Source organism: Bufo bufo, chromosome 1, assembly GCF_905171765.1.
Source record: "Bufo bufo chromosome 1, aBufBuf1.1, whole genome shotgun sequence".
Lineage (NCBI taxonomy): Eukaryota > Metazoa > Chordata > Amphibia > Anura > Bufonidae > Bufo > Bufo bufo.
Window position 1 is genome coordinate 30,721,172 of NC_053389.1, and position 25,535 is coordinate 30,746,706.

The 25,535-nt window shown below is 46.8% G+C and overlaps 1 protein-coding gene across 2 annotated transcripts in view; it reads right to left on the minus strand.

The window, feature by feature from the left end:
* Positions 1–25,535, minus strand: part of LOC120992648 (beta-1,4-galactosyltransferase 3-like) — a 68,799-nt gene that overhangs the window by 21,961 nt on the left and 21,303 nt on the right. Inside the window, exons 1-2 of one of the 2 annotated variants that reach the window (XM_040421681.1) lie at positions 14,615–14,694; positions 13,895–14,522 (exon numbers count right to left, since the gene is read on the minus strand). In XM_040421681.1, coding sequence (XP_040277615.1) covers positions 13,895–14,150 — 256 coding nt within the window. In that variant the 5' untranslated portion in view covers positions 14,151–14,522; positions 14,615–14,694. Of the gene's footprint in view, positions 1–13,894; positions 14,523–14,614; positions 14,695–25,535 lie in introns of those variants that run through there. The other variant, XM_040421680.1, reaches the window with a different exon arrangement.

The window sequence follows — 25,535 nt, forward strand, 5'->3', positions numbered from 1 at the left end:
TGCTTCAATATAAAACACATTGTACACAGCTTGGGTCGTGTCATGGCTTCTCTGTCCTCTAGTCACTTCCAAAGCTGCATTCAAAACTCTGCTGCCATGGAATGGCCTACTTTGGGCTCATGATGTAATGCACTTCATTTCAGATGTGGGTCTAGTGGTACAGTGTCAAAGGCAGAATTTCAAAAGCTGCTTTGGTGGTGACAGGAGGATAAGCAATGACGTAACAGTTTATGGAAACACAATGAGTGCTATTTAGGAGCCAAACACGAGCTCCAGAGCTGAACTCTCTTCTCTGCCAAGACAAAGTGTTCGCCTGCCAGCTGTAATCTAGAAGTTATCACCAAGGTACCAAGGTCAATGAGAGCTCCGACATCAAAGCAGCCCCCCCACCCCCCATCACAGGCTTAGAAATCTATTATCCTAGGTTACAAGTCCAGTCACCGCCAGAGCTGCACCCACAGTTCTGCTGGTTTCCACCAGGATCACGGGCATCATGGACATGTGATCCTAAAATCGTGACCCTGTGATGCAACCATACAGCTCCAACAGAGCAAAGCACGGCAGCAGGTAGGGGACTACAACCCCCAGTCAGAGCATGATGAGAGGTGGGCTTCTCAACAGTTAGGGCTACACTCACTCAGCAGTGGGGGAAAAAAATTAATTTTTTTTTAAAAAAACACGACAAACTGTCAGTTTATCAGGACTATTTTTCAACTATTTTCTGTCCGTCTGTTTTTAATGGTCCTTTTGCAACCGTTTTTTAGCGGCCGCTAAAAACAGATGGATTCAATTGGCTTTTTTTCTTTTTTAAACCCAACCCCCGCACTGCCCTCTGTATACATAATGTCCGCAGCATTACGCGTGCCACCGGTTGTGGGCCCCCAGCATTACGCGTGCCACCGGTTGTGGGCCCCCAGCATTACGCGTGCCACCGGTTGTGGGCCCCCAGCATTACAGATGCCTGCCATAGTTTTCTATTGTGCCATATCGTGTCAGAGAAAACGATCCGTCCCCATTGACTTACATTGTAAGTCAGGACGGATCCGTTTGGCTCAGTTTCGTCAGACGGACACCAAAACGCTGCAGGCAGCCTCCAGAGCGGAATGGAGACTGATCGGAGGCAAACTGATGCATTCTGAGCGGATCCTTATCCATTCAGAATGCATTAGGGCAAAACTAATCCGTTTTGGGCCGCTTGTGAGAGCCCTGAAACGGATCTCACAGTCTGAAAGCCTTACAAAGAAATAGGGAGGAACGATCAATAGTTTCTCCATTAACGAGAGCTCTGACGGGGAGGACAAACAGAGAAATCTTATCACAAAGCAACGACAAACAACCCTGAATATCCTACAGGAGCACAGGCCATTGTGCAATGTGAGGTTAACCCGTCCTTAAATAGGGAGCAGCTGCCAAAAGAGTAAGACATTACCTATTAAAGGGCCCCTCCACACCAATGAGATCATCACTATGCACTATGGTGAAAGGCATGGAGAAACTACTGCAAAGCTCCTTCCCTCCGATGACTGACAGTCTGGGTACTATGGATAATAATTTCACACTCCAGAGCTGCACTCACTATTCTGCTGGTGCAGTCACTGTCTACATACATTACATTACTTATCCTGTACTGATCCTGAGTTATATCCTGTATTATACTCCAGAGCTGCACTCACTATTCTGCTGGTGCAGTCACTGTGTACATACATTACATTACTTATCCTGTACTGATCCTGAGTTACATCCTGTATTATACTCCAGAGCTGCACTCACTATTCTGCTGGTGCAGTCACTGTGTACATACATTACATTACTTATCCTGTACTGATCCTGAGTTACATCCTGTATTATACTCCAGAGCTGCACTCACTATTCTGCTGGTGCAGTCACTGTGTACATACATTACTTACCCTGTACTGATCCTGAGTTACATCCTGTATTATACTCCAGAGCTGTACTCACTATTCTGCTGGTGCAGTCACTGTGTACATACATTACTTATCCTGTACTGATCCTGGGTTACATCCTGTATTATACTCCAGAGCTGCACTCACTATTCTGCTGGTGCAGTCACTGTGTACATACATTACTTATCCTGTACTGATCCTGGGCTACATCCTGTATTATACTCCAGAGCTGCACTCACTATTCTGCTGGTGCAGTCACTGTGTACATTACATTACTTATCCTGTACTGATCCTGAGTTACATCCTGTATTATACTCCAGAGCTGCACTCACTATTCTGCTGGTGCAGTCACTGTGTACATACATTACATTACTTATCCTGTACTGATCCTGAGTTACATCCTGTATTATACTCCAGAGCTGCACTCACTATTCTGCTGGTGCAGTCACTGTGTACATACATTACTTACCCTGTACTGATCCTGAGTTACATCCTGTATTATACTCCAGAGCTGCACTCACTATTCTGCTGGTGCAGTCACTGTGTACATACATTACTTACCCTGTACTGATCCTGAGTTACATCCTGTATTATACCCCAGAGCTGCACTCACTATTCTGCTGGTGGAGTTACTGTGTACATACATTACTTATCCTGTACTGATCCTGAGTTACATTCTGTATTATACTCCAGAGCTGCACTCACTATTCTGCTGGTGGAGTCACTGTGTACATACATTACATTACTTATCCTGTACTGATCCTGAGTTACATCCTGTATTATACTCCAGAGCTGCACTCACTATTCTGCTGGTGGAGTCACTGTGTACATACATTACATTACTTATCCTGTACTGATCCTGAGTTACATCCTGTATTATACTCCAGAGCTACACTCACTATTCTGCTGGTGCAGTCACTGTCTACATACATTACATTACTTATCCTGTACTGATCCTGAGTTACATTCTGTATTATACTCCAGAGCTGCACTCACTATTCTGCTGGTGGAGTCACTGTGTACATACATTACATTACTTATCCTGTACTGATCCTGAGTTACATCCTGTATTATACTCCAGAGCTGCACTCACTATTCTGCTGGTGCAGTCACTGTGTACATACATTACTTATCCTGTACTGATCCTGAGTTACATCCTGTATTATACTCCAGAGCTGCACTCACTATTCTGCTGGTGCAGTCACTGTGTACATACATTACTTATCCTGTACTGATCCTGAGATACATCCTGTATTATACCCCAGAGCTGCACTCACTATTCTGCTGGTGCAGTCACGGTGTACATATAAATAATAAACCATGATGTAAACCGCTTCCTTATGTTGTAGACGTCTTTAGTGCCGGACCCGACCCCCCGGTGAGCCGCTCATCACTAGTCTGGTTGAGCACCTCTGATCTAGACCTTGTTACCACAGTCAGGGTGCTGGGACGCGCCCGCCTCCTTGCACTGGGGCTGCGTACCCATGGCACGACCTCCGAGGCGGTGGCATTGCACCGGGGAGACTCAGCGAGGAGGTCGTGTGCAGACAATAACTCCAGACACCAAGGAACATCTGCAAATATTTGAGCAGACTATGGGGTGGGGGGGGGGGGGGTCTGGATGAGATGAAGACGTCTCGAGACAATGCTGAGGATGAGGACGTCCCTTGTGAACCGATTTGGGCAGGGGCTTGGGAAAGTCCTAGGACAGTACATGGACATCAGGCCACCACTGATGAACGCCCCCCACCCATTGCTATGTTATCACCATGGGACCAGCAGAGCCTCTGCAGAGTATCGCCCAGGCAGCGATCATCTGCAGATCTGGGCAGGGATGCATCATCAGTTCTGCCCCCACCAGCAGGACACCAGACTGCAGCTGTGTAATATACTTGGTGTCTCCATTCCTTGCCGTTTGCAAGACCTCTGCTTGCTCTCAGCAACACTGTCATTCACATCCAGAGGCTAAACGCCTATACACACTTAAGGCTTCTCACAGCTGAGGGTTCGTCACCACTGTATCCAGTCCACACAATCCTCTGTAAGAAACATAGCAGCAATCTCTCTCCTTGTCAGCTACAATGTATCGGTGCAAGAAAAAATGTGTCCGTGTTCCAGTCACTGACAGCAAGCTGTGAAGAAACGAACCACAAAGAGGCACATAGGCACCCAGAAATCGGACGTAGGTTGCGCCTTCTTTTGACACAAATCAATGGAGGCAAATTTACATGAAGGGCAGATGGCGGCTCCCTTTCCGAAAGAGTCTGGAACAGGGGATGTGGGGGGGGGGGGGGGTTAGTTTTCTCGTGACGTAAAATGAGCGTGCGCCAAATTTTTTGCTGTGTTTTAAATGTGAGCACTTAAAAGGGGTTGGTCCATCTGGGACAACGATGACATATCCCTAGGATATCAATGTCAGACAGGCGCGGGTCCCACCGAAGAGAAGGAGAGTGCGCTGCGCATGCGTGGCGTGCTCTCCATTCATCGCTATGGGAGTTCCGAAAATTGGCAGGTGAGCGCACACTGCTATTTTATGGGTAGTCCCATATATCAGTAAATGGAGACCTCACTGCGCATGCACAGCCACGGCTCCGTTCACCGGTATGGGACTGCTGGAAGTAGCCAAACTCCGACCGCAGTAAATGGAGGATGGTCATGCGCGCGCGTCTGCTCTCCATTCATTTCGAGGGCTCCATTATGGAAACGGTACCCGCATCTATCCTAGCGATTTGCCATCAATGCCCCCGGTGGGCCAATCCCTTTAAGGTCAGCTGCTGTCTGCCTTGGGGACCCCCATCGATCCTGCGGATGAAGAGGACACGGCGCTTACTCAGAGCAGCGTCCCCTTCCCCCCCTGCAGTGCAGCGCCTCCAGTGAACGGAGCTGGGCTACTGTACGGATAGGCGATGTGGCGCTGCGCAGGAAAATCAGCACTGTGGCCCCTTCATGGCCGTCCGCGCTGCATCCACATTTTTTGCAGGCCCACTGCGTTCCATGAGTTCTGGTCCGCATATCCTTTTGTACAATCGGCATACGGATGCGAAAAGCACACGTGCGCTTTCCACATTTGGAAGTTTGATCTTCAAAAAGACAGAGCATGTCCGAAAAATGGGGACTGTAGACCCATCGAAGTCAATGGGCCTGCTGAAAAAAAATAAAATGCAGCAGCATAAAGATGGATCTGCGATTTTCGGACCACAAAATGAATACGGCCTAAGTGGGGGTCCCATAAGCCGGACCCCACCGATCACAGTGTAATAGCAGCACCCCCTAGTGATATACCGTCACTTAATAGGAGCGGAACACCCCTTTAAGTGAAGGGGACGGCAGCACGCTGTGATCTCGAGATAACGGGTGTTATCTCTGACCGCTCCGAAGGTAAATAACGTGAAGCTCAGCTTTACAGGAGGTTTGGAAATATATACGGGTGTGTGGGTGAAGCTGACAGCAAGAGCTGCTGAGCCCCTCCACACCCCAAAAGACGGAAGGTGGTGAATATCAGCAGCTCCAACCACAATCTGTGAAGTGTACACAATACAAGGGAATGGCAGCCTGCTAAACAAACATAAGCATCCCAGCGTCACAAAACCATCACTGGTGAGTCATGCCTGGGGTGAACTACACCTCCCAGCATGCCGGCCGTAACATAAGCAACAGTAACCTAATAAACGAATATAAAAAGCCTGGATTGATACGGCTCAGACAGCCAGGAGCCATTCTAATTGGCCGAGGTCCTTAAAAAGGTTCTCCGGGAATTAAGAATCTGAAAATATGTCAATATTACTTTATTACAAATATATTCCCAAATACCTTTTATTAGTTATAATGGCTCGTTTTGTCTGGGGGAGCAATCATCAGGGGAAACAAAATGGCCACCGTCCTATTAGTTCACACAAAACCTGTCCTGATCACACATGAGGACAAGTTACTTCCGAGCACTGAGGTAAAGAGCTGCCTCATCCTCCTCTCTACTTGTCAGGGGTTAGGATCCTGAATACAGATTATAGGAACGTTAACTGAACCTATGTAGGAATGGAGGAGACATGAAGTACAGAGAGGACGGACTGTGGGAATGGAGACTGTACCTCATGAACTCCATTCCTACAGAGATTCAGCTGATGACCATATTAAACTGTATTCAGGATCATAATCCCTGACAAGTAGAGAGGAGGATGAGGCAGCTCTTTACCTCAGTGTTGTAAAGTACCTTGTCCTGCTGGGTGATCAGGACAGGTTTTGTGTGAACTAATAGGACGGCGGCCATTTTATTTTCCCTGATGATTGCTTCCAGACAAAACGAGCTATTCTAACTAATAAAAGATATTTGGGAACATATTTAGAATAAAGCAATATTTAAGTATTTTCATTTTCTTCATTCCCGGAGAACCCCTTTAAAGAGAACCTGTCACCTTGCATCCTCATCTATTCTCATGGCGCCATGATGCGCTTTGTTCTAATACTGTACTGAGTTCCCGCAAGGTACCACTAGCAACCAAACCCAAGTTCGGCACCAAGGTTTTTTACAGTAATAATTAATTCACTAAGTTATTAGATGAAGTCTCGTGAAGTAACTTCAGCTCATCTGAGCCAATACATTCTAATACTGCACGGAGCGGGATCTGCGCACAGTATTAGGGCAAAGTTTTTAGAGAATAGACTTCGGATGTACCATACGAAGTAGATTCACTCATCCCTACGGAGGGCCTTAAAAAAAAAAAAAGAAATTAAAAAAAAAAAAAAAGGTTTTTAAAATATAAAAATTCAAATCACCTACCATTCCACAGAATAAAAATTAAGGCTGCAGCTAATGATTATTTGAATAATCGATTAGTTGTCGATAATTTCATCGATTAATCGGGAAAAAACACCAAAATGACAAAAAAAGGGGTTTATATGATTTTACTTATGTTCAAATGCCATATTAAAACAAATTGTGGATGAGGCGCTGTTATGGGGGATCTGTGGATGAGGCACTGTTATGGGGGATCTGTGGATGAGGCACTGTTATGGGGGATCTGTGGATGAGGCACTGTTATGGGGGATCTGTGGATGAGGCACTGTTATGGGGGATCTGTGGATGAGGCACTGTTATGGGGGATCAGTGGATGAGGCACTGTTATGGGGGATCTGTGGATGAGGCACTGTTATGGGGGATCTGTGGATGAGGCACTGTTATGGGGGATCTGTGGATGAGGCACTGTTATGGGGGATCTGTGGATGAGGCACTGTTATGGGGGATCTGTGGATGACGCACTGTTATGGGGGATCTGTGGATGACGCACTGTTATGGGGGATCTGTGGATGAGGCACTGTTATGGGGGATCTGTGGATGAGGCACTGTTATGGGGGATCTGTGGATGACGCACTGTTATGGGGGATCTGTGGATGACGCACTGTTATGGGGGATCTGTGGATGACGCACTGTTATGGGGGATCTGTGGATGACGCACTGTTATGGGGGATCTGTGGATGGCACTGTTATGGGGAGGGGGGGGGGGGATCTGTCATCCACAGACCCCCCCCCCCCCCTCCCCATAACAGTGCCATCCACAGATTCCTCCCCCCCCCCCATAACAGCCCTGGCCCCGCCGCTCACAGCAGTATTCCTTAACCGGCAGTAACTTTCACTTTAAATCACCGCATCTTTATTACCTTACAATTAAGCTCCAGTAACAGGCAGAGCGGGCGGCGGCGGCGTAACGTCACTTACTCATGTGATGCGCCTGCTCCGCCCACTTTATGAATGAAGCAGGCGGAGCATGCGCGTCACGTGAGTAAGTGACGTTACGCCGCCGCCTCCGCCCGCTCTGCCTGTTACTGGAGCTTAATTGTAAGGTAATAAAGATGCGGCGATTTAAAGTTCAAGGACCCGCAGGCATAGCGCCTGACCGCCCGCTCCCGCATAGCAATGAATCGGCCGATTATTCCATAACTGGATTCGTTGACAACTAAGGCTACTTTCACACTAGCGTTCGGGGCTCCGCCTGGCCGTGAGGAGCCAAACGGATCCGTCCAGACTTACAATGTAAGTCAATGGGGACGGATCCGTTTGAAGTTGACACCATATGGCTCAATCTTCAAACGGATCCGTCCCCCATTGACTTTCAATGTAAAGTCTGAACGGATCCGTTTGCATTATCATGAACAATGATAATGGTAATGCAAACGGATCCGTTCTGAACAGATACAAGCGTTTGCATTATTGGTGCGGATCCGTCTGTGCAGATACCAGACGGATCCGCACCGAACGCAGGTGTGAAAGTAGCCTAATCCAGTTATCGAAAATTATCGATAACGTCGATTAATCGCTGCAGCCCTAATAAAAATAATAATTAAAAAAAAAGGCATCGCCTTTGAAAATGCCTGTACTATCATAAAAATATTTATCCCGTATGCCGTAATGAAAATAAACATGAAATTGGCTGATTTGGCATTTTGTTCTTCACTTCATTTCCAAAAAAAAAAAAAAAAAAAATATAATACAATTTTTATAAAGTCATACACACCCTAAAATCAATCAAATCGAATAAATTAAAACTACAGATTGCTCTGCAAAAAAACGAGCCCTCACATTGTTATAGACAAAACTATAAAAAAAATAAATAAAAAAAAAAAGTTACGGGGATCAGAATTTGCGGCAGAAATGCGTTTCCCAGTTCCAAACCATCCACCACCTTTTTCCCCAGCTTCCACTACCTCGTATGCCGTAGTAAAATGGATCTTATCCCGGAAGAAAAAAGACCCATCACGGCGATGTGAATGGAAAAATAAAAAAAAGTTATGGCTCCGGGAAGGCCGGCAGTAAAAAACTAAATGGAAAAGTGCAAGGTCCTGAAGGGGTTAAAGTGACCGCGCTGGTCTTTAGCGTCAGTCTGGGGATATTCTAAGTCCATCTCTTATTCATCAGTTTCTTAGTCTAATCTGTACATCGGAAAGCTGGGTGACAATCAAAATGGCGGCCATTCACTGTTTTTTTCCTCCATATCAAATATTACCTTTTTCAGCTTTCTAATGCTCATGTTCCCTCCTTTGCCAAGATCTCTGCTTGGTGTCTGTGAACAGCAACCTTCTGGTGACATACAACTCATACACTCCTCCTACCGCTGTGGGTTTGTTACAGTTGCAGCTAGTGTATGATGCTATCCTCTGTGAGCTGCACAGTCTAGACCAGAGGGACACATTGCAACAAACTCAGGAGAGAAGAAAGGTCTGCGCTACCAGTGCGACAACCCTTCAGCTGTGAGACGTGTAAGGGTTCGGCCAATAACTGATCTTGGTCGCGCAGTGTAGCAGTGCTGGCATAGATATAGATGGGGTTGCAGCGCAACTCGCACGTTTGCCGCCGGCCCAGAATTGCAAAAAGTTTTTTTTGCAATTCTGGGGTCGAGGTCACACCATTCATTTCTTTGCTAGCACTACTACACTGCTCAACCACGATCGGAGTGTGGCCGAACGCTTAGGTGCATACCGGTTTATAGCTTCTGGAGGCAAGCAGTTGAGGTTCTCGGGTTTACATGAGGCACTTTGTATACATATCCATCAAATTTCATAAGCCCGCTCCCCACGTCAAGGTGGCCTCTGCTTAGACCAAGTACCCATCCGTAGATGCCACCTTGACGTGGTGAGCGGGCCTATGCATTATGACCTAAACCTATACAAAGAGCCTAGTGTGCTGTTCACACACGGCGCTGAGAGGCGACGGATCAGTGCACAATCTCACCATTTCTTCCCAGGTTATGGCTCAGGAACCCTTCGGGCGCTTCAAGAGGCCATGAGGTGTCAGCTGAGGACAAGGTCACGCGGGGCAGGATCAGGACCTGCCAAATCACACCCTCCTCAGTGCTATTTAACCCCTGAGCAGTCACAGGAAAAAAAACTCTCCTGGAAAGGACACTTCTATTTCTTTTTTTTTTTTAACCCCTTAGTGACATCAATAATTTTAGCTATAAAAGGGGTCATCCGGTGGAGAGTCTTAAAAGAACTGCTTTATGATGATTTATTTTTATTTTTTTAACCTTACAGATCGAGCGCTGCGCTCCCCCGGTCTAATTATGTTGCGGGCGCTTCCGGGATCACGAGACGTACAATGCACACGTGATCCTGGCCCGGTTTGAACCCGCGATGTATGGGTTGCGCAGACAGAGCACAGGACCAGAGGCTGCCTGGACTAGGATCACGTGTAAAAAAAACGTACGTTGCGAGATCTCACAAGTGCCCGCAACATAATTACATCGGGGAGCGCAGCGCTTACCCTATAAAAAGGTAAAAAAAAACAAAAAAAAAAAAAAACCACACACACATCATAATGCAGTTCTTGTACGACTCCCCACCAGATGACCGCCTTAAAGGGGGTTGTGCATTCATTTCCAGACCTCCCACGACTGGCGGGACCCGCAATGGAGACCATACTTTACCTGCTGCTCGTCTCGGGTCCCTCTGCTTGGGGGCTGCTGCAGCCAATCACTGGATGCTGCGGTGCTCTGGCGCCCCAGCGCCACGTGGTCATTTGATGCAAGCGGAAGAAGATTTACATGGATGGACCCGAGAACAAGCAGCCGAGGTCGGGGCGTGAACGAGCCTGGTCCCAGCAATTTCCACACAATTTTTGGGATGCATTTACGGTGTGGTGTATGTAACGTGAAATCCAAAACTCCAGGGAATCGGCAAGGTGCTAAAATTCGAACTTCACTTTATCCTAGAGCACCTTCAACAAAATGACAACCTCTTATGCGTTTCCCGTGTACCCTGAACGTGAAACACCTAGGAGATTGTATTTTAATTTTGCTATACGTGTCCTAAGATAAAACGCACTTTGAATTTTAGCGAGGTGCCGATGCCCATGGTGTCGGGCGAGCCGGTCCTGCTGCTCGTTATATAGATGACTTCACTGTGCGGTCAGCCCGACGCGGCCACAATTATTTCGTTACGTTATACTACTTGCCCAATAAAATGATTTGTTGTTCAAAAGACCCGGCAATTTTTACGCTTCTGTAACTGTTTGAGGGAGTTTTTTTTTTTTGCGGAACGATATGTAGCTTTCATTGCTTTTTAGCAGGCGAGTGGAGAACAGTTCTGGAATTTTACGTTTGTAGTATTATTTCTTACTGCGTTTTATGTGACCAATAAATAAACGTTAGTAAAGTTTAAAGTATGGGTCTTATCTAGTTTTGTCAACTTTCCCAACAAGAGACACTGGCCAAGTTTATAGGAGCTATAAAAAAATAAAAAATAAAAATGCGTAATTTCGGGGGCGTGGCTTAACACGGGGCGTTATTTGACGCCAATGGCTTGTTTATACTTCTCATTTTTTTGTGATTTATAAAATAAAATGCAACAAAAACTGATGAATTGGCCTCAGGTGTGAACAGGTGTACCGAATGAGCAGCAAATAACCACAAAGCCAGGAAAAAAAAATCCATTCCCCTCCCCCTATTTCACTGCTGCCCCCGAACAGTGCAGCCCTATGCAGGAGCCCAGTTTGCCCTGTAAAACGAACTGTAAACGATCACTCATGGTGACATCGGTCAGAAGTATTAGATCTTACTCACTAGTGACAGTCGTGTGACGTAATCACTAGAGAAGCGCTGCGCAGGTTTTACACAAAAAAAATAATCCAGTATGGACGGAAAGACTGTGTAAGATGGAGACTTTACCGATGTCTGCGACACTATGATCGGGATGCTGGTAAATGTCTGGGTTGTGGCGTGAATAAAATTGCCTAATTAGTTGCAAAGAGGCGATTAGATGGGCTAGTGATCATCTCCTTTTCTGGGAGGGGGGATTGATAACATGCACAGAAGTCCAGGTTAGCCTCCCACTGGGGTCACATACTGGGAGAGGAGGATCTAATTCTGTCCTCTTTTCTCTGCAGCATGTCACCCGCTGGCCCCCCCCCCCCCATCTCCCCTTCCACGTTGGTTGAGATCAGAGCCGGCTGAAGGCTATCCTAACCTGGAATATCTCATTAGGTCAGCTATGGCCGACGCTCCCATAGAAATGGAGAGGTGGTGCGCCTTTCTGACCAGCCTCTTCATCCATTTCAGGGGGGCTCCCATTCGCGATTGTGGAGGTCTCAGCGGTAGGACCCCCACCGATGTGATATAACCGGATAATGTCAAGTATCTCCAAGGCTGATATTTCCATCAAGCATCCGCTGCTCTTACAACGCTCCAGCGCCATTATAAAAGATGAGCAGATTCTCCACTCTTCATATTTTATATTTTCTCCCACATTTCACAAACATCCAAAGATTAAATTGTTGTAGAAAGAAACGTTTTGCATGCGATTCGGTTCCTCTCCGAATTCCGCTTGCTGTCAGTAATGGAGAAAAATTCTTGTTCCTGGTCAGATGCGGAAAACCACTGCTCACAGCTGAGGGTTTGTGACAATAGTTTCTAGGAGGTCAACACATCTCTCACTTCTTCTGATGCTCTGCTACAATGCATCAGAGTAGAGCCCAGTCTTTTTATGGTCTACAATTGTAACAGACCTTCAGCTGTGAAAAGTATTAGTTCGACACATTTAAAAAAAAGGGTTGCGGTTCTGAACATTTATCATATAGCAAAGGACGGGTCAGCAACTTTCGGGACTCCAGCTGTGGCGAAACTACGACTCCCAGCTGGCACACTTGCTTGACTGTTCTTGGAACAGCCCTAGAAGTGAAGGGAGTGTGCTGGGAGCTGTGTTGTCGGAGGAGGTTGACCCCCTAGGATAGGATACGCCATAAATGTCCAATAGAAGTGAGCCCCAAAACTTGGACCGACTCCTATCTATCTCAAGAACTTGCGCCTTTGAGAATGGAGAGGAAGCCGCGCATGCGCAGTTCCTTAAACAGGAGTGGGTCCCAGAGGTGGAACCTGCACCTATCGGAAATTATAGCCTGCTCGAAGATCTGCCATTATACAGTACAGACCAAAAGTTTGGACACACCTTCTCATTCAAAGAGTTTTCTTTATTTTCATGACTATGAAGGCATCAAAACTATGAATTAACACATGTGGAATTATATACATAACAAACAAGTGTGAAACAACTGAAAATATGTCATATTCTAGGTTCTTCAAAGTAGACACCTTTTGCTTTGATTACTGCTTTGCACACTCTTGGCATTCTCTTGATGAGCTTCAAGAGGTAGTCCCCTGAGATGGTTTTCACTTCACAGGTGTGCGCTGTCAGGTTTAATAAGTGGGATTTCTTGCCTTATAAATGGGGTTGGGACCATCAGTTGTGTTGAGGAGAAGTCAGGTGGATACCCAGCTGATAGTCCTACTGAATAGACTGAGAATTTGTATTATGGCAAGAAAAAAGCAGCTAACAGTCTATTCAGTAGGACTATCAGCTGTGTATCCACCTGACTTCTCCTCAATGCAACTGATGGTCCCAACCCCATTTATAAGGCAATAAATCCCACTTATTAAACCTGACAGGGCACACCTGTGAAGTGAAAACCATTTCAGGGGACTACCTCTTGAAGCTCATCAAGAGAATGCCAAGAGTGTACAAAGCAGTAATCAAAGCAAAAGGTGGCTACTTTGAAGAACCTAGAATATGACATATTTTCAGTTGTTTCACACTTGTTTGTTATGTATATAATTCCACATGTGTTAATTCATAGTTTTGATGCCTTCAGTGTGAATCTACAATTTTCATAGTCATGAAAATAAAGAAAACTCTTTGAATGAGAAGGTGTGTCCAAACTTTTGGTCTGTACTGTATGTCCAGATAAGACCACCTCTCGATACAGACAAGAGCACAGTGAAGCTGCGGGTTTGCTACATCCAATACATCATCAGCACAAATCTCCTGCCTGTTTGCTACAATGGATAAGCACAGGTAGGATCACTACAGAGGGAACCTCCAACTTCTGATAAGATAGCACATGCTGTACGTAGCTCAGTGCTATCCCTCAGCTTATTACGAAGCGTTTAGAAGTGATACGTTGCTTATTACGAAGCGTTTAGAAGTGATACGTTGGCCGGTTGACCACTTACCTATGAGAGGAGAAGTCTCGGGGCAGTAGGGCAGCCGATCTTGCCGCTTGGCTATCAAACTGAGATTGGCGTAAACGTCACCGGGCAATGAGAGGTTCTGGGGGTTCAGGAGCGCTAGAGAGTGGGGTCCATTCTTATATAATATACCAAAAAAATAGGCCACCCGCCTGCGGTAACCTTCTCTGTACAGCAGGGCCATAACCACCAGCTGGACGCAGAGGAACACCAGCAAGTACCTGCCTTTGGCGATGGCCATGGTTTTTAGAGAAGTGGAAAAAAAAGAAAGAAAAAAAAAAAAATTGAATCCACCTCCACGTGTCTCCTGCACTTTAAGGTTCAGTAAGCGGCAAGTGTCTACTCGTCTTCGGATCCAGAAGGATAACAAGATGTGTCATCTCTTCTCCGCAGGCTGCATCACGCCGAGACGGGGAAGCTTCAAAAAGGAATTTAACACGGCGGAGCGGAGGAGAAGACTCTGCAGAAAACTTCTTAAGATTGTAAAAAAAATATAATTCACAGGCGGGGGGGAGGTAAGGCACATGAGCCGCTTTCCCTTCTTTGGAGACAGCTGCCGTTTCACCGGGATCCTGGGTAGCATCGGCAGAGGAACATGTTCAGACGTTGGCTCCTGCAAAAGATAAAAAAAAACACGAATGCCCGTTAGATGGTGGTGGCGACAGCCCGACGCGTTCTGAGCAGGAGATGGACGCCCAGAATCACCTGAAGCGGTGGGAACGCTGGGCTGCAGCCTCCACACGGCCGGCTCCCTCCTGCTAGCTGAGCTTGTGGCACTCGCTACCAAATGAAGCTCAGAACAAGAGCAGGAGGAGGAGGAGGTGGAGGAGGAGGAGTGCTGCTCTCAGCAATTAGGCAACTAGTCCCATGAATTAAGGGAGAGGGGAGGGAGTCAAAGAACAAAGCAAACTCTGGCAGTGAAGAGGCAAAGAAAGCAGTCTAAGTACAAAGAAGGAGCCCGGCTAACGCATTTCACACCTCACAGCTTCTTAAAGGGCATAAGGATCGAGGGCATATCAAGCGCACAAAGTCCATCAAGTTCAACCAAGGGATAGGTGGGGACGTGACCTTCAGAAAAAGGGGAGCGAGACCCAGACTTCAGCTCTATAATTTGCAGCCTGGCTGCAGGGAAGCAGATTCACTGAAATGGAATGAATCAGTGTGCAATCCGCAAAAAAATGCGGATCGGACACGGACCAGAAATATGGTCGTGTGCATGAGGCCTTAAAGGGGTATTCCCATCACAGCCAATGGGGGCATATCGTTAGGCTATGCCCCTATTGTCTGATTAGTGCGGGTCCGAGAACGGAGCGGGGAGAGCAGCGCTCCCTCATACAAGTGAATGGGAGCGCACCGCGCTAGTGCGGCCACCGCTCCCATTCATTTCTATGGGGCAGACAGGAATAGCCGAGCCAGCGCTCCACCACCTTTCTCTGTTCCGTTCTCGGGACCCGCACCGATCAGACAATGGGGGCATATCCTCGCGATATGCCCCCATTGTCTGTGATGGGAACACCCCTTTCATGTTCTTCACACCAGACCAGGAGAAGGAGAAGCTGGTGAGGAGCGAGGCTCTGCAGGACGGAGCTGCATGTCGTCATTATAATTCCACCTCCGAGAATTGATCTCCAGAGCACAAGCAAGAAAACATTCCCTGCGGGTGAATTCGCACCTGGCGGATACAGGCGGAGAACCCAACCCGATGAAGATTTTTTTTTTTTTTTATTCTCATCTACTGTGCGGAAAACCAGTATGGTGAAATCCACAACCAGCGTAATGGGCAACAGATTTTTTTTTCCTTCCTTCCTATTTAGGTTTCAAAAGCTTGGACCTTTTTTTCGTGTTGTGTTTTTATCTTGTTACATTTGCACGGGTTTTATTTTCTGCCGAAATCCGCCATACCTGACCCAAACCCGTTGTGTGAAATTGATCAGTTAACGCCATCATAAAGCCGCAGATAAAAGCGTGCGCCAAAGGGGTGGCTGCTCTCGCCACACGCCAGGTATGAAAAAGACAGAAGTGGGGGGGTAGCAAAAAAAGGGTGTGGCCCGCAGCTTCCCAATGGATCCAATTTGCCTATAGGGCTGGTCCACGACCATCACTTATCACCTGTCCACGGGAACGGTGAGGAAGATGTGATAAGTGGGGTCCCCTGTGCCAATGGAGCCGTAGTGCGCAGCCATGATCGCCGCTCCATTTACGGTCTGTGCGACTTCAGAGGCCGGCGCCGTCAGTCCCGCAGAAGTGAATGGAGTGTTGGGCACACACTCAGAATGGCTCCATTCACAAAGGGGAGACGGGGACCCCATGGTCTTGTGATCGGTGGGGGTCTGACAGCTGGGACCCCCAGTGATCATACATTTAGGGTCCATTCACACGTCCGTTGTTTCTTTCCTGATCTGTTCCCTTTTTTGCGGAACAGATCTGGACCAGTTCTGTACCCATTCATTTTCAATGGGTCCTGAAAAAAAAAAAAAATCTGACATTGAGCTGTCCGATTTTTTTCAGGACCCATTGAAAATGAATGGGTCCAGATCTGGTCCAGATCCTTTCCGCAAAAAACGGAACAGATCAGGAAAGAAACAACGGACGTGTGAATGGACCCTTATCCTGATTTACAGTCTCCTTACACCTGGTTTTTGACATTAAGAAGTTGCAAAACCCGCAATTGCAAAAAAAAAAAAAAAAAAAATGTCAATGTCACTGGGTGTAAATCTAGTTGCAACTGGTGTTTTTATGCTGCCCTGACCAGTTCGGGGAAAAAAGGGGGAGCGGTGAGGGCAGGGGCATCGCCGCAGCACATTTATCATCGTTAACGCCAGAAACAGGAGCAAATGATAACCGAATCCTACACCAGCTACGAGTATATCTGGAGCACGGGCGGCCTCCGGCGGCACAGGGCCCCATCAGGATCGGCGCAGCACACTCCGGTCTTGATGAATTGGAGCTAAAATTTATTAAAGTCAGGGGAAATCTGGAGCGGGGAGGGAGTGTATTCGATAACTGCTCCAGATTGCAACAGGCTCTGGGAGCCCCCTTTAAATATGACGCCCACGACAGTCATACAGGTCGTGGGCGTCATATTTAAAGGGGGCTCCCAGAGCCTGTCGCAATTTGGCAGGCTCAGACATCAATTTAAATGGATGGCATGTAATACTCTATTTGTCCTGTAGTGGCCGCTGCAGGGAAACTGTGAAGCCAGAAGAGCCGCCCTCTGGCGATCGCTGGGGGTTAAGGTCTTTTTGTTTTTACATTGGCCAACTGAACAGGCAATCAGCAGGAACGAGCAGGTTTTCGGATGCCGTTTTGGAAGCTAAAATCAAGAATGGATCATAAATTGTTTTTTAAAAAAAGACTGTATACCGGGCAGACACTACTTTGTCTTTTTTATTTTTTTATCCACTCCTCGTTTTGGCTCCAAAAACTGCTTGAGAAAGCCTGAGCGTGAGGCCGGGGTGATCTGTAGAAACATGCAGCAAGTATCCCCTCTGTATGGGAACCGGATCACTTCTCCTCTTAAAGAATCACTGATTGCCACCGACGAAAATCGTCGTGTGTGAACGGGAAAGACGTGATCACCCGATGATCCAGCACTTTCACATCACTGGTACTGTTAGGGCTGATTCACATCACTGTGCTCCGTCCAACGCGACTTCCCTGGCCCAAACTGACCGCACCACCGGGATTTACGATCCGGTAGTGCCTATCTTATGGCGGGAGACCCACGATCAGATCAGAACTGACCATCATAAATCACTATGGTCAGGGGAGATGCATCGAAGAAAAAAAAACGGTTCCCGACAATTGCCCATGAGACAGTTTCCCTGCCTTCTTAAAGGGGTTTTCCAAGAGTTTTTTTTTTTTACTGATTACCTACCCTTTGTATAGATCAACAGTATGTGGTCAGTGGGGGTCCATCACCCGGGACCCCCACCAATCAGCTGTTTGAGAAGGCACTGGCGCTAGCAGAGGCACCGCGGCCTTCTCACAGCTCACCCTCAGCCTTGTGATGTTCACTTGGAAAAGCTCTTTAAGAAAAAGTATGGAGAGCACTGACGCACAGCTGGGTACTACATATGCTCTAAGGGGCGGTATACTATACGGTGCAGGTGCCTTCCCCAGGATAATGGTCAGACAGGAGCGCTTGTGCACTGAGGAGCTCCCCTCTAAGGCTCTGTTCACACTAGCGTTACGTTTTCTATTTATAATAGAAGGAATGGAGCAGCAGCGGATCCGCTCTACAGATGGGCCTCAAAGACAGATAATCTGGTCTCCAGATCAAGGAGCGAAACGCTCGTTCATCGGGTGATCCCATCCTTCGTGCAGGCACCACCGATCATGGTTTCTGGACAGCAGATCGTGTGGTCTAACCAGCGAACTGCTGCCCAGAAACAATGATTCTGTATGGGGGCGCTATAGCGATCCCAGTCCTGGCACTGTGAAGGAGATCGCTGCATGTACAGTAAATGCAGAGGTCTCCTCCACTGGACGAGCAGAGGACTGTCGGGAAGGAACGCTTCCCTTGGCCCGTGTAAACACTCTGAAATGTTCATGGCGGAGAAGAAACACTGCTAGAGAGAAAGTGTCAGCAGCCAGGTGTCAACCCCGCCCGAACGTGCTGCAACCAGAGGAAACTCACCGCCTTATCTGTGATCTGTACCAGGGAGGAAATCCCTGCACAGAGGATGCACACTGCTACTGTAACCGCACTATAGCCACTGAGTACACATAGAGGACAGCATTATAGTAGTTATATCCTTGTACATAGGAGGCAGTATTATAGTAGTTATATTCTTGTACATAGAAGCAGTATTATAGTAGTTATATTCTTGTACATAGGAGGCAGTATTATAGTAGTTATATTCTTGTACATAGAGGACAGCATTATAGTAGTTATATCCTTGTACATAGAAGCAGTATTATAGTAGTTATATCCTTGTACATAGGAGCAGTATTATAGCAGTTATATTCTTGTACATAGGAGCAGTATTATAGTAGTTATATTCTTGTACATAGGAGGCAGTATTATAGAAGTTATATTCTTGTACATAGGAGCAGTATTATAGTAGGTATATTCTTGTACATAGGAGCAGTATTATAGTAGTTATATTCTTGTATATAGGAGGCAGTATTATAGTAGTTATATTCTTGTATATAGGAGGCAGTATTATAGTAGTTATATTCTTGTACATAGGAGCAGTATTATAGTAGTTATATTCTTGTACATAGGAGCAGTATTATAGTAGTTATATTCTTGTACATAGGAGCAGTATTATAGTAGTTATATTCTTGTACATAGGAGCAGTATTATAGTAGTTATATTCTTGTACATAGGAGGCAGTATTATAGTAGTTATATTCTTGTACATCGGAGGCAGTATTATAGTAGTTATATTCTTGTACATAGGAGGCAGTATTATAGTAGTTATATTCTTGTACATAGGAGCAGTATTATAGTAGTTATATTCTTGTACATAGGAGCAGTATTATAGTAGTTATATTCTTGTACATAGGAGGCAGTATTATAGTAGTTATATTCTTGTATATAGGAGCAGTATTATAGTAGTTATATTCTTGTACATAGGAGCAGTATTATAGTAGTTATATTCTTGTATATAGGAGCAGTATTATAGTAGTTATATTCTTGTACATAGGAGCAGTATTATAGTAGTTATATTCTTGTACATAGGAGGCAGTATTATAGTAGTTATATTCTTGTATATAGGAGCAGTATTATAGTAGTTATATTCTTGTACATAGGAGCAGTATTATAGTAGTAATATTCTTGTACATAGGAGCAGTATTATAGTAGTTATATTCCTGTACATAGGAGCAGTATTATAGTAGTTATATTCTTGTACATAGGAGGCAGTATTATAGTAGTTATATTCTTGTACATAGGAGGCAGTATTATAGTAGTTATATTCTTGTACATAGGAGGCAGTATTATAGTAGTTATATTCTTGTACATAGGAGCAGTATTATAGTAGTTCTATTCTTGTACATAGGAGCAGTATTATAGTAGTTCTATTCTTGTACATAGGAGGCAGTATTACAATATTTATATGCCTGAATTCTTATTATAAACTGATTATCTCCTATGAACATCTTTTTTAGTTATGAAAGGTGGCCCCTTCTTCAGAAGCAAGCACCAAGCATTCACTTCACTGCTGCATATTTACTATAGGGGATGAAAGTATTGATCACTTCCCTCGGAAAACAATTAGCTGTCCTAATATAATACCGCTCCCCCCCCCAGATTGGCAGACCGCTATTTAACTGTATAACACCACACCATACCAAGTACAGCTCTGGACATTGTTGTTCCCTCACACACACACACACACAACAAAACCCGAAAAATCAACAGACAACCCTGGCACCAACCTGACCAAAAAACTCAGACAAGCTTCCACTGCTGCTGAGCGGCGATGTAAGAAATCCCATTCTAAGGATCACTTCACCACATACAAGCAATCCCTCCTCATATTCAAATCCTCACTCGCTGATGCAAAACAGGCGACTTCTCATCTCTCATATCTTCCCTGTCCCAGAGCCCTAAATAACTTTTTAACATTTAACTCCCTTCTCCGTCCCCCAGCGCCCCCACCCTGTCCTCTTCTGCTGAGGACTTTGCCACGTACTTCAAACAAAAGATAGTTAACATCAGAGAAATCTTCAGTGCACGGTCCCCACAGACCCTCCACACAACTGCTTGGTCCTCTTCTCCCAAAACCCGCTTCCCTCTCCCCTCCAGATCTCATCTCACCACCTGTGCACTTGACCCAATCCCATCCCACCTCATCCCTAACCTCACCAGTGTTTATCCCAGCCCTAACTCTTTAACCTATCAATAACCTCCAATGTCTTCCCCTCTGGTTTTAAACATGCTACCATTACACCCATCCTCGAAGCCTTCACTTGACCCATCTTCTTTGTCCAGTTATCGCCCCATATCACTTCTTCCTGAAAGCTACTTGAGCAACATGTCCATTCTGAACGGTCCTCTCATCTCTCCTCCTGCTCCCTCTTTGACCGGCTACAATCTGGCTTCCGACCCCACCACTCAACTCAGACTGCCCTCACCAAAGTCATCAATGACCTACTAACAGCCAAAACAAAAAAACATTACTCTGTCCTCCTTCTCCTTGACCTGTCCTCTGCCTTTGACACTGTCGACCACTTTGTTCTGTTACAAACTCATCTCTTGGCATCACTGACCTGGCCCTCCCCTGGATCACATCATACCTCACAGACCGGACATTTAGCGTCTCCCACTCTCGCACCACCTCCTCGTCTCATTCCCTCTCTGTTGGTGTCCCGCAAGGCTCTGTCCTAGGACCCCTGCTCTTCTCTATCTACACTTTTGGCCTGGGACAGCTCATAGAGTCCCATGGCTTTCAGGATCACTCTTATTCTGACGACACACAAATCTACCTCTCTGGTCCAGACGTCACCACCTTATTATCCAGAATCCCACAATACCTATATTCCATATCACCCTTCTCCTCTCGCTTTCTAAGACTTGGAGGACCTTTCACCACTCCGGACATACCTATTTTAATAGCTCCATGCCTTCCCCGTGTACTAACAATTCTGGAGCATCTATTCTTATGGCTCTATGTTTTGCCATTCCTTTATTATTTGCACTAGAAGTTATGAATGAATTTCTAGCAGTCTGCAGTAAGGGCACAGAGGGGCGGTAACCAGTTGGGGGTGTGTACCTGCACAGACTGACTCTATCCAATCAGTGCTGCCATTTTCAGACTGTGCAGATACCACCCCCCCCCCCCCAACTGGTTACCGCCCCTCTGTGCCCTTACTGCAGACTGCTAGCAATTCATTCATAACTTCTAGTGCAAATAATAAAGGAATGGCAAAACATAGAGCCATAAGAATAGATGCTCCAGAATTGTTAGTACATGGGGAATGCATGTTGCTATTAAAATAGTCATGTCAGGAGAGGTCGTCTTTAACATGGATAAAACAGAATTTATCATCTTTCCCGCATCTAGCTTAACCCCCCCAACAGACCTATCGATCACGATCAATGGCTGCACACTCTCCCCGGTCAACCAAGTCCGCTGCCTTGGAGTGACCTTGGAGTCTGCCCTCTCCTTCCGACCGCACATCCAAGTAGGGGTGGGCGATATGAGATAAATTTGTGCCACAATATGGATTTTGTGCATATCGCCGGACCGCGATATGATCGCGCTCTCGGCACGCACCATGTTCTCCTGAGCCGGCATAGTGGAGAAGGAGGGAGTCCCTCCCCACTGTGCGCGTCTGCCGGTGACCACCAATGAGAACAGAGTAGGAGAAGGAGGGGAGGGACTGTGGCCACTGCGCCACCAACGAATTTGCCGGCCATATCCCGGCCCCTATGACTGCACGCTGCGATCCGCCGCAATTAACCCTTCAACTGAGGGGTTAATCGCGTGGATCACAGCGTCCTGTCAGAGGTCGGGTTCCGGAAATGTTCTTCAGTCTCTGTATTGGTGGCAGTGGGCAGTTCCGATCGGAGTCCAAGCAGTGTAATGCTGGGGCACCGATCGGTTACCATGGCAGCCAGAAGTCACGCTACTGAAGTCCTGGCTGCCATGGTGCGCCGGTCGGCCACGGCGCACGTGAGTATAATGCTGCTCACTAACATTCCATGGCAGCCAGGACTTCAGTAGCGTGACTCTTGGCTGCCATGGTAACCGATCGGAGCTGCCCACTGCCACCAATGATGGGGGGGGGGGGGGACCCTGTGGCCACTGCCACCAATGATTAATACTGGGGTGGGGGGGTGGGTTTGAGTTACCAGGGGGGACTGATGAGAGGGAGAGGCTGGGGGGCGGATCAGAGGCTGGGGGGGGCACATGAGAGGCTGGCTGCCATGGTCAGCTCCCTGCTGTTGTGTGCACAAAGCACAGGGCAGCAGAGAGAGTGTAAAGTCCTATTCACCCTATTAGGGTGAATATGACAAGGGTTCTAGCCCTTAAAAAGGCTAATAGTTAATAAATAAAAAGTAAAAAAAAAAAAAAATAAATAAAAAAAAAAGTTTAAACCCCCCCCCCCCCCCAAATATAGAAAACAATATATAGCGATATATATCGCATATGCTTAAAATTATATCGCAATATAGATTTCAGGCCATATCGCCCACCCCTACATCCAAGCCCTTTCCACCACCTGCCGCCTCCAACTCAAAAAACATCTCCCGCATCCGCGCTTTCCTCAACTTCCTGCAACACTCTCCTCTCTGGCCTTCCATCTAGCACTCTCGCACCCCTCCAATCTATCCTCAACTCTGCTGCCCGACTAATCCACCTCTCACCCAGTTACTCCTCTGCCTCTCCCCTCTGCCAATCCCTTCACTGGCTCCCCATTGCCCAGCGAATTCACTTCAAAGTACTAGAAAATACATACAAGGCCGTCCACAACCTGTCCCCTCCCTACATCTCTGAGCTACTTTCCCGATACACCCCCACAATCTCCGATCCTCACAAGACCTCCTTCTCTCCTCTTATCACCTCTTCCCACAATCGATTTCTCCCGTGCATCCCCCACACTCTGGAACTCCCTACCCCAACATATCAGACTCACCTACAGTGGAATCCTTCAAAAGAAACCTGAAAACCCACCTCTTCAGACAAGCCTACAACCAGTGACCCTGCTGCCTCTATACCGCCATGACCAGCTTCACCCGCCTACTGTGTCCTTCTCCCATACCGTGTAGATTGTAAGCCCTCACGGGCAGGGCCCTCTCTCCTTCTGTACCAGTCTGTAACTCGTCTTGGTCATGCTTAGTGCAATTGGCTGTATTATGTATGTCCGGCTGCCTATCACCGCACTGCCGCCGGAACTCCGCCCCCATTATAGTCAATGGGGATGGAGCGGCAGTCCGGGGGCACACGTCAACTAGCATCAGGACAGATCCAATAGGCTGTTCACGCGCCGGAACAGCCTGCCAGACTCCCCTGCCGCTAATGTGAAAGTACCCTTAGGCCCCTTTCACACGGGCGAGATTTCCGCGCGGGTGCAATGCGTGATGTGAACTCATTGCACCCGCACTGAATCCGGACCCATTCATTTCTATGGGGCTGTGCACATGAGCGTTGATTTTCACGCATCACTTCTGTGTTGCGTGTAAATCGCAGCATGCTCTATATTGTGCAATTTCCACGCAAAGCAGGCCCCATAGAAGTGAATGGGGCTGCATGAAAATCGCAAGCAAGTGCGGATGCGGTGTGATTTTCACGCACAGTTGCTAGGTGACGATCGGGATGGAGACCCGATCATTTTATTATTTTCCCTTATAACATGGTTTATGTATTCAGAATGCTAAGTAAAACAGGTCTGGAGGGGTTAAAAAAAAAATTAAAATAATTTAACTCTCCTTAATCCACTTGATCGCGCAGCCGGCATCTCTTCTGTCTTCATCTTTGCTGATTGCCGGAAAAGGACCTGTGGTGACATCACTCCGGTCATCACATGATCCATCACCATGGTAAAAGATCATGTGATGAATCATGTGATGACCGGAGTGACGCCACCAAAGGTCCTTTTCCTGCAATCAGCAAAGAAGGAGACAGAAGAGATGCTGGCAGCACGAGCAAGTGGATTAAGGAGAGTTACATTTTTTTATTTATTTTTTTAACCCCTCCAGCCCTATTTTACCATGTTATAAGGGAAAATAATACAATCTACACAACCCCGATCCCAAACCCGAACTTCTGTGAAGAACATGCCGATTTTTTTCACGCGCGTGCAAAACGCATTAAAATGTTTTGCACTCGCGCGAAAAAAATAAAATAAAAATAAAATCGCACCTTTTCCCGCAACGCCCGTGTGGAAGAGGCTATAGCAGGGTTTCTGAATGAGACGATCCTTTAATTTAACCAAGTACAGGAGAGGACAACTCCCAGGAGGTCCTTAGTCAATGAGCAAATCACTTCTGTCCAGGGATGTGCGTCTCCTCTGCAGGGACGGGGTCTGGGCCGCTGTGAAATCTATCCGGATAAGTTCCGGTTGATGTAAGAGGCTATGACAACTACAGAAGAGAAGAAGTGTAACACCTGAGGCAATGAAATAGCACAGATATTACTGGCTGTCAGTGAACAGAAACATTCAATGAACCGTGAAAGGTTTGTTTGTTTTTTTGCATGATTTACGACTTTTTGCACATTCCAAGGCCTTGATCTTCCCTCTCTGTGCAGCAAATATCTCCTGCACTGACCACATGTGCAAGAAGAGTCCACACAGATGTTCTCAAGACGCCTTGGAGCCTTCTCCGCTGGCGCGCCATAAGACGAGGGCGGTTACATATTTATGCAGATCTGTCCACGTGAAAAGCCTGGACTGTCGACCCCACAGCTGCCGGGCAGGTTTAATATACGCTACACGTATATGTTCTCTTCTAAGGAAAGCGCAGACCCTACAGCCACTTCTCAGAGGCATCCGAGTAAGGAAAAGCTGGGTGGTGACCAATATGGACATTCGCAGTCTATGCGTTCCCTCCTCTGCCGCCAACACAGCAGGAGACTGCAAACGTAATCGTGCCGTGTGGAATTGGATTCGAGCAGTCACCTTCTGCTACCTTTGCGCTCCAATTAGGATGCAGGAGGCTCATCCAAAAGCCT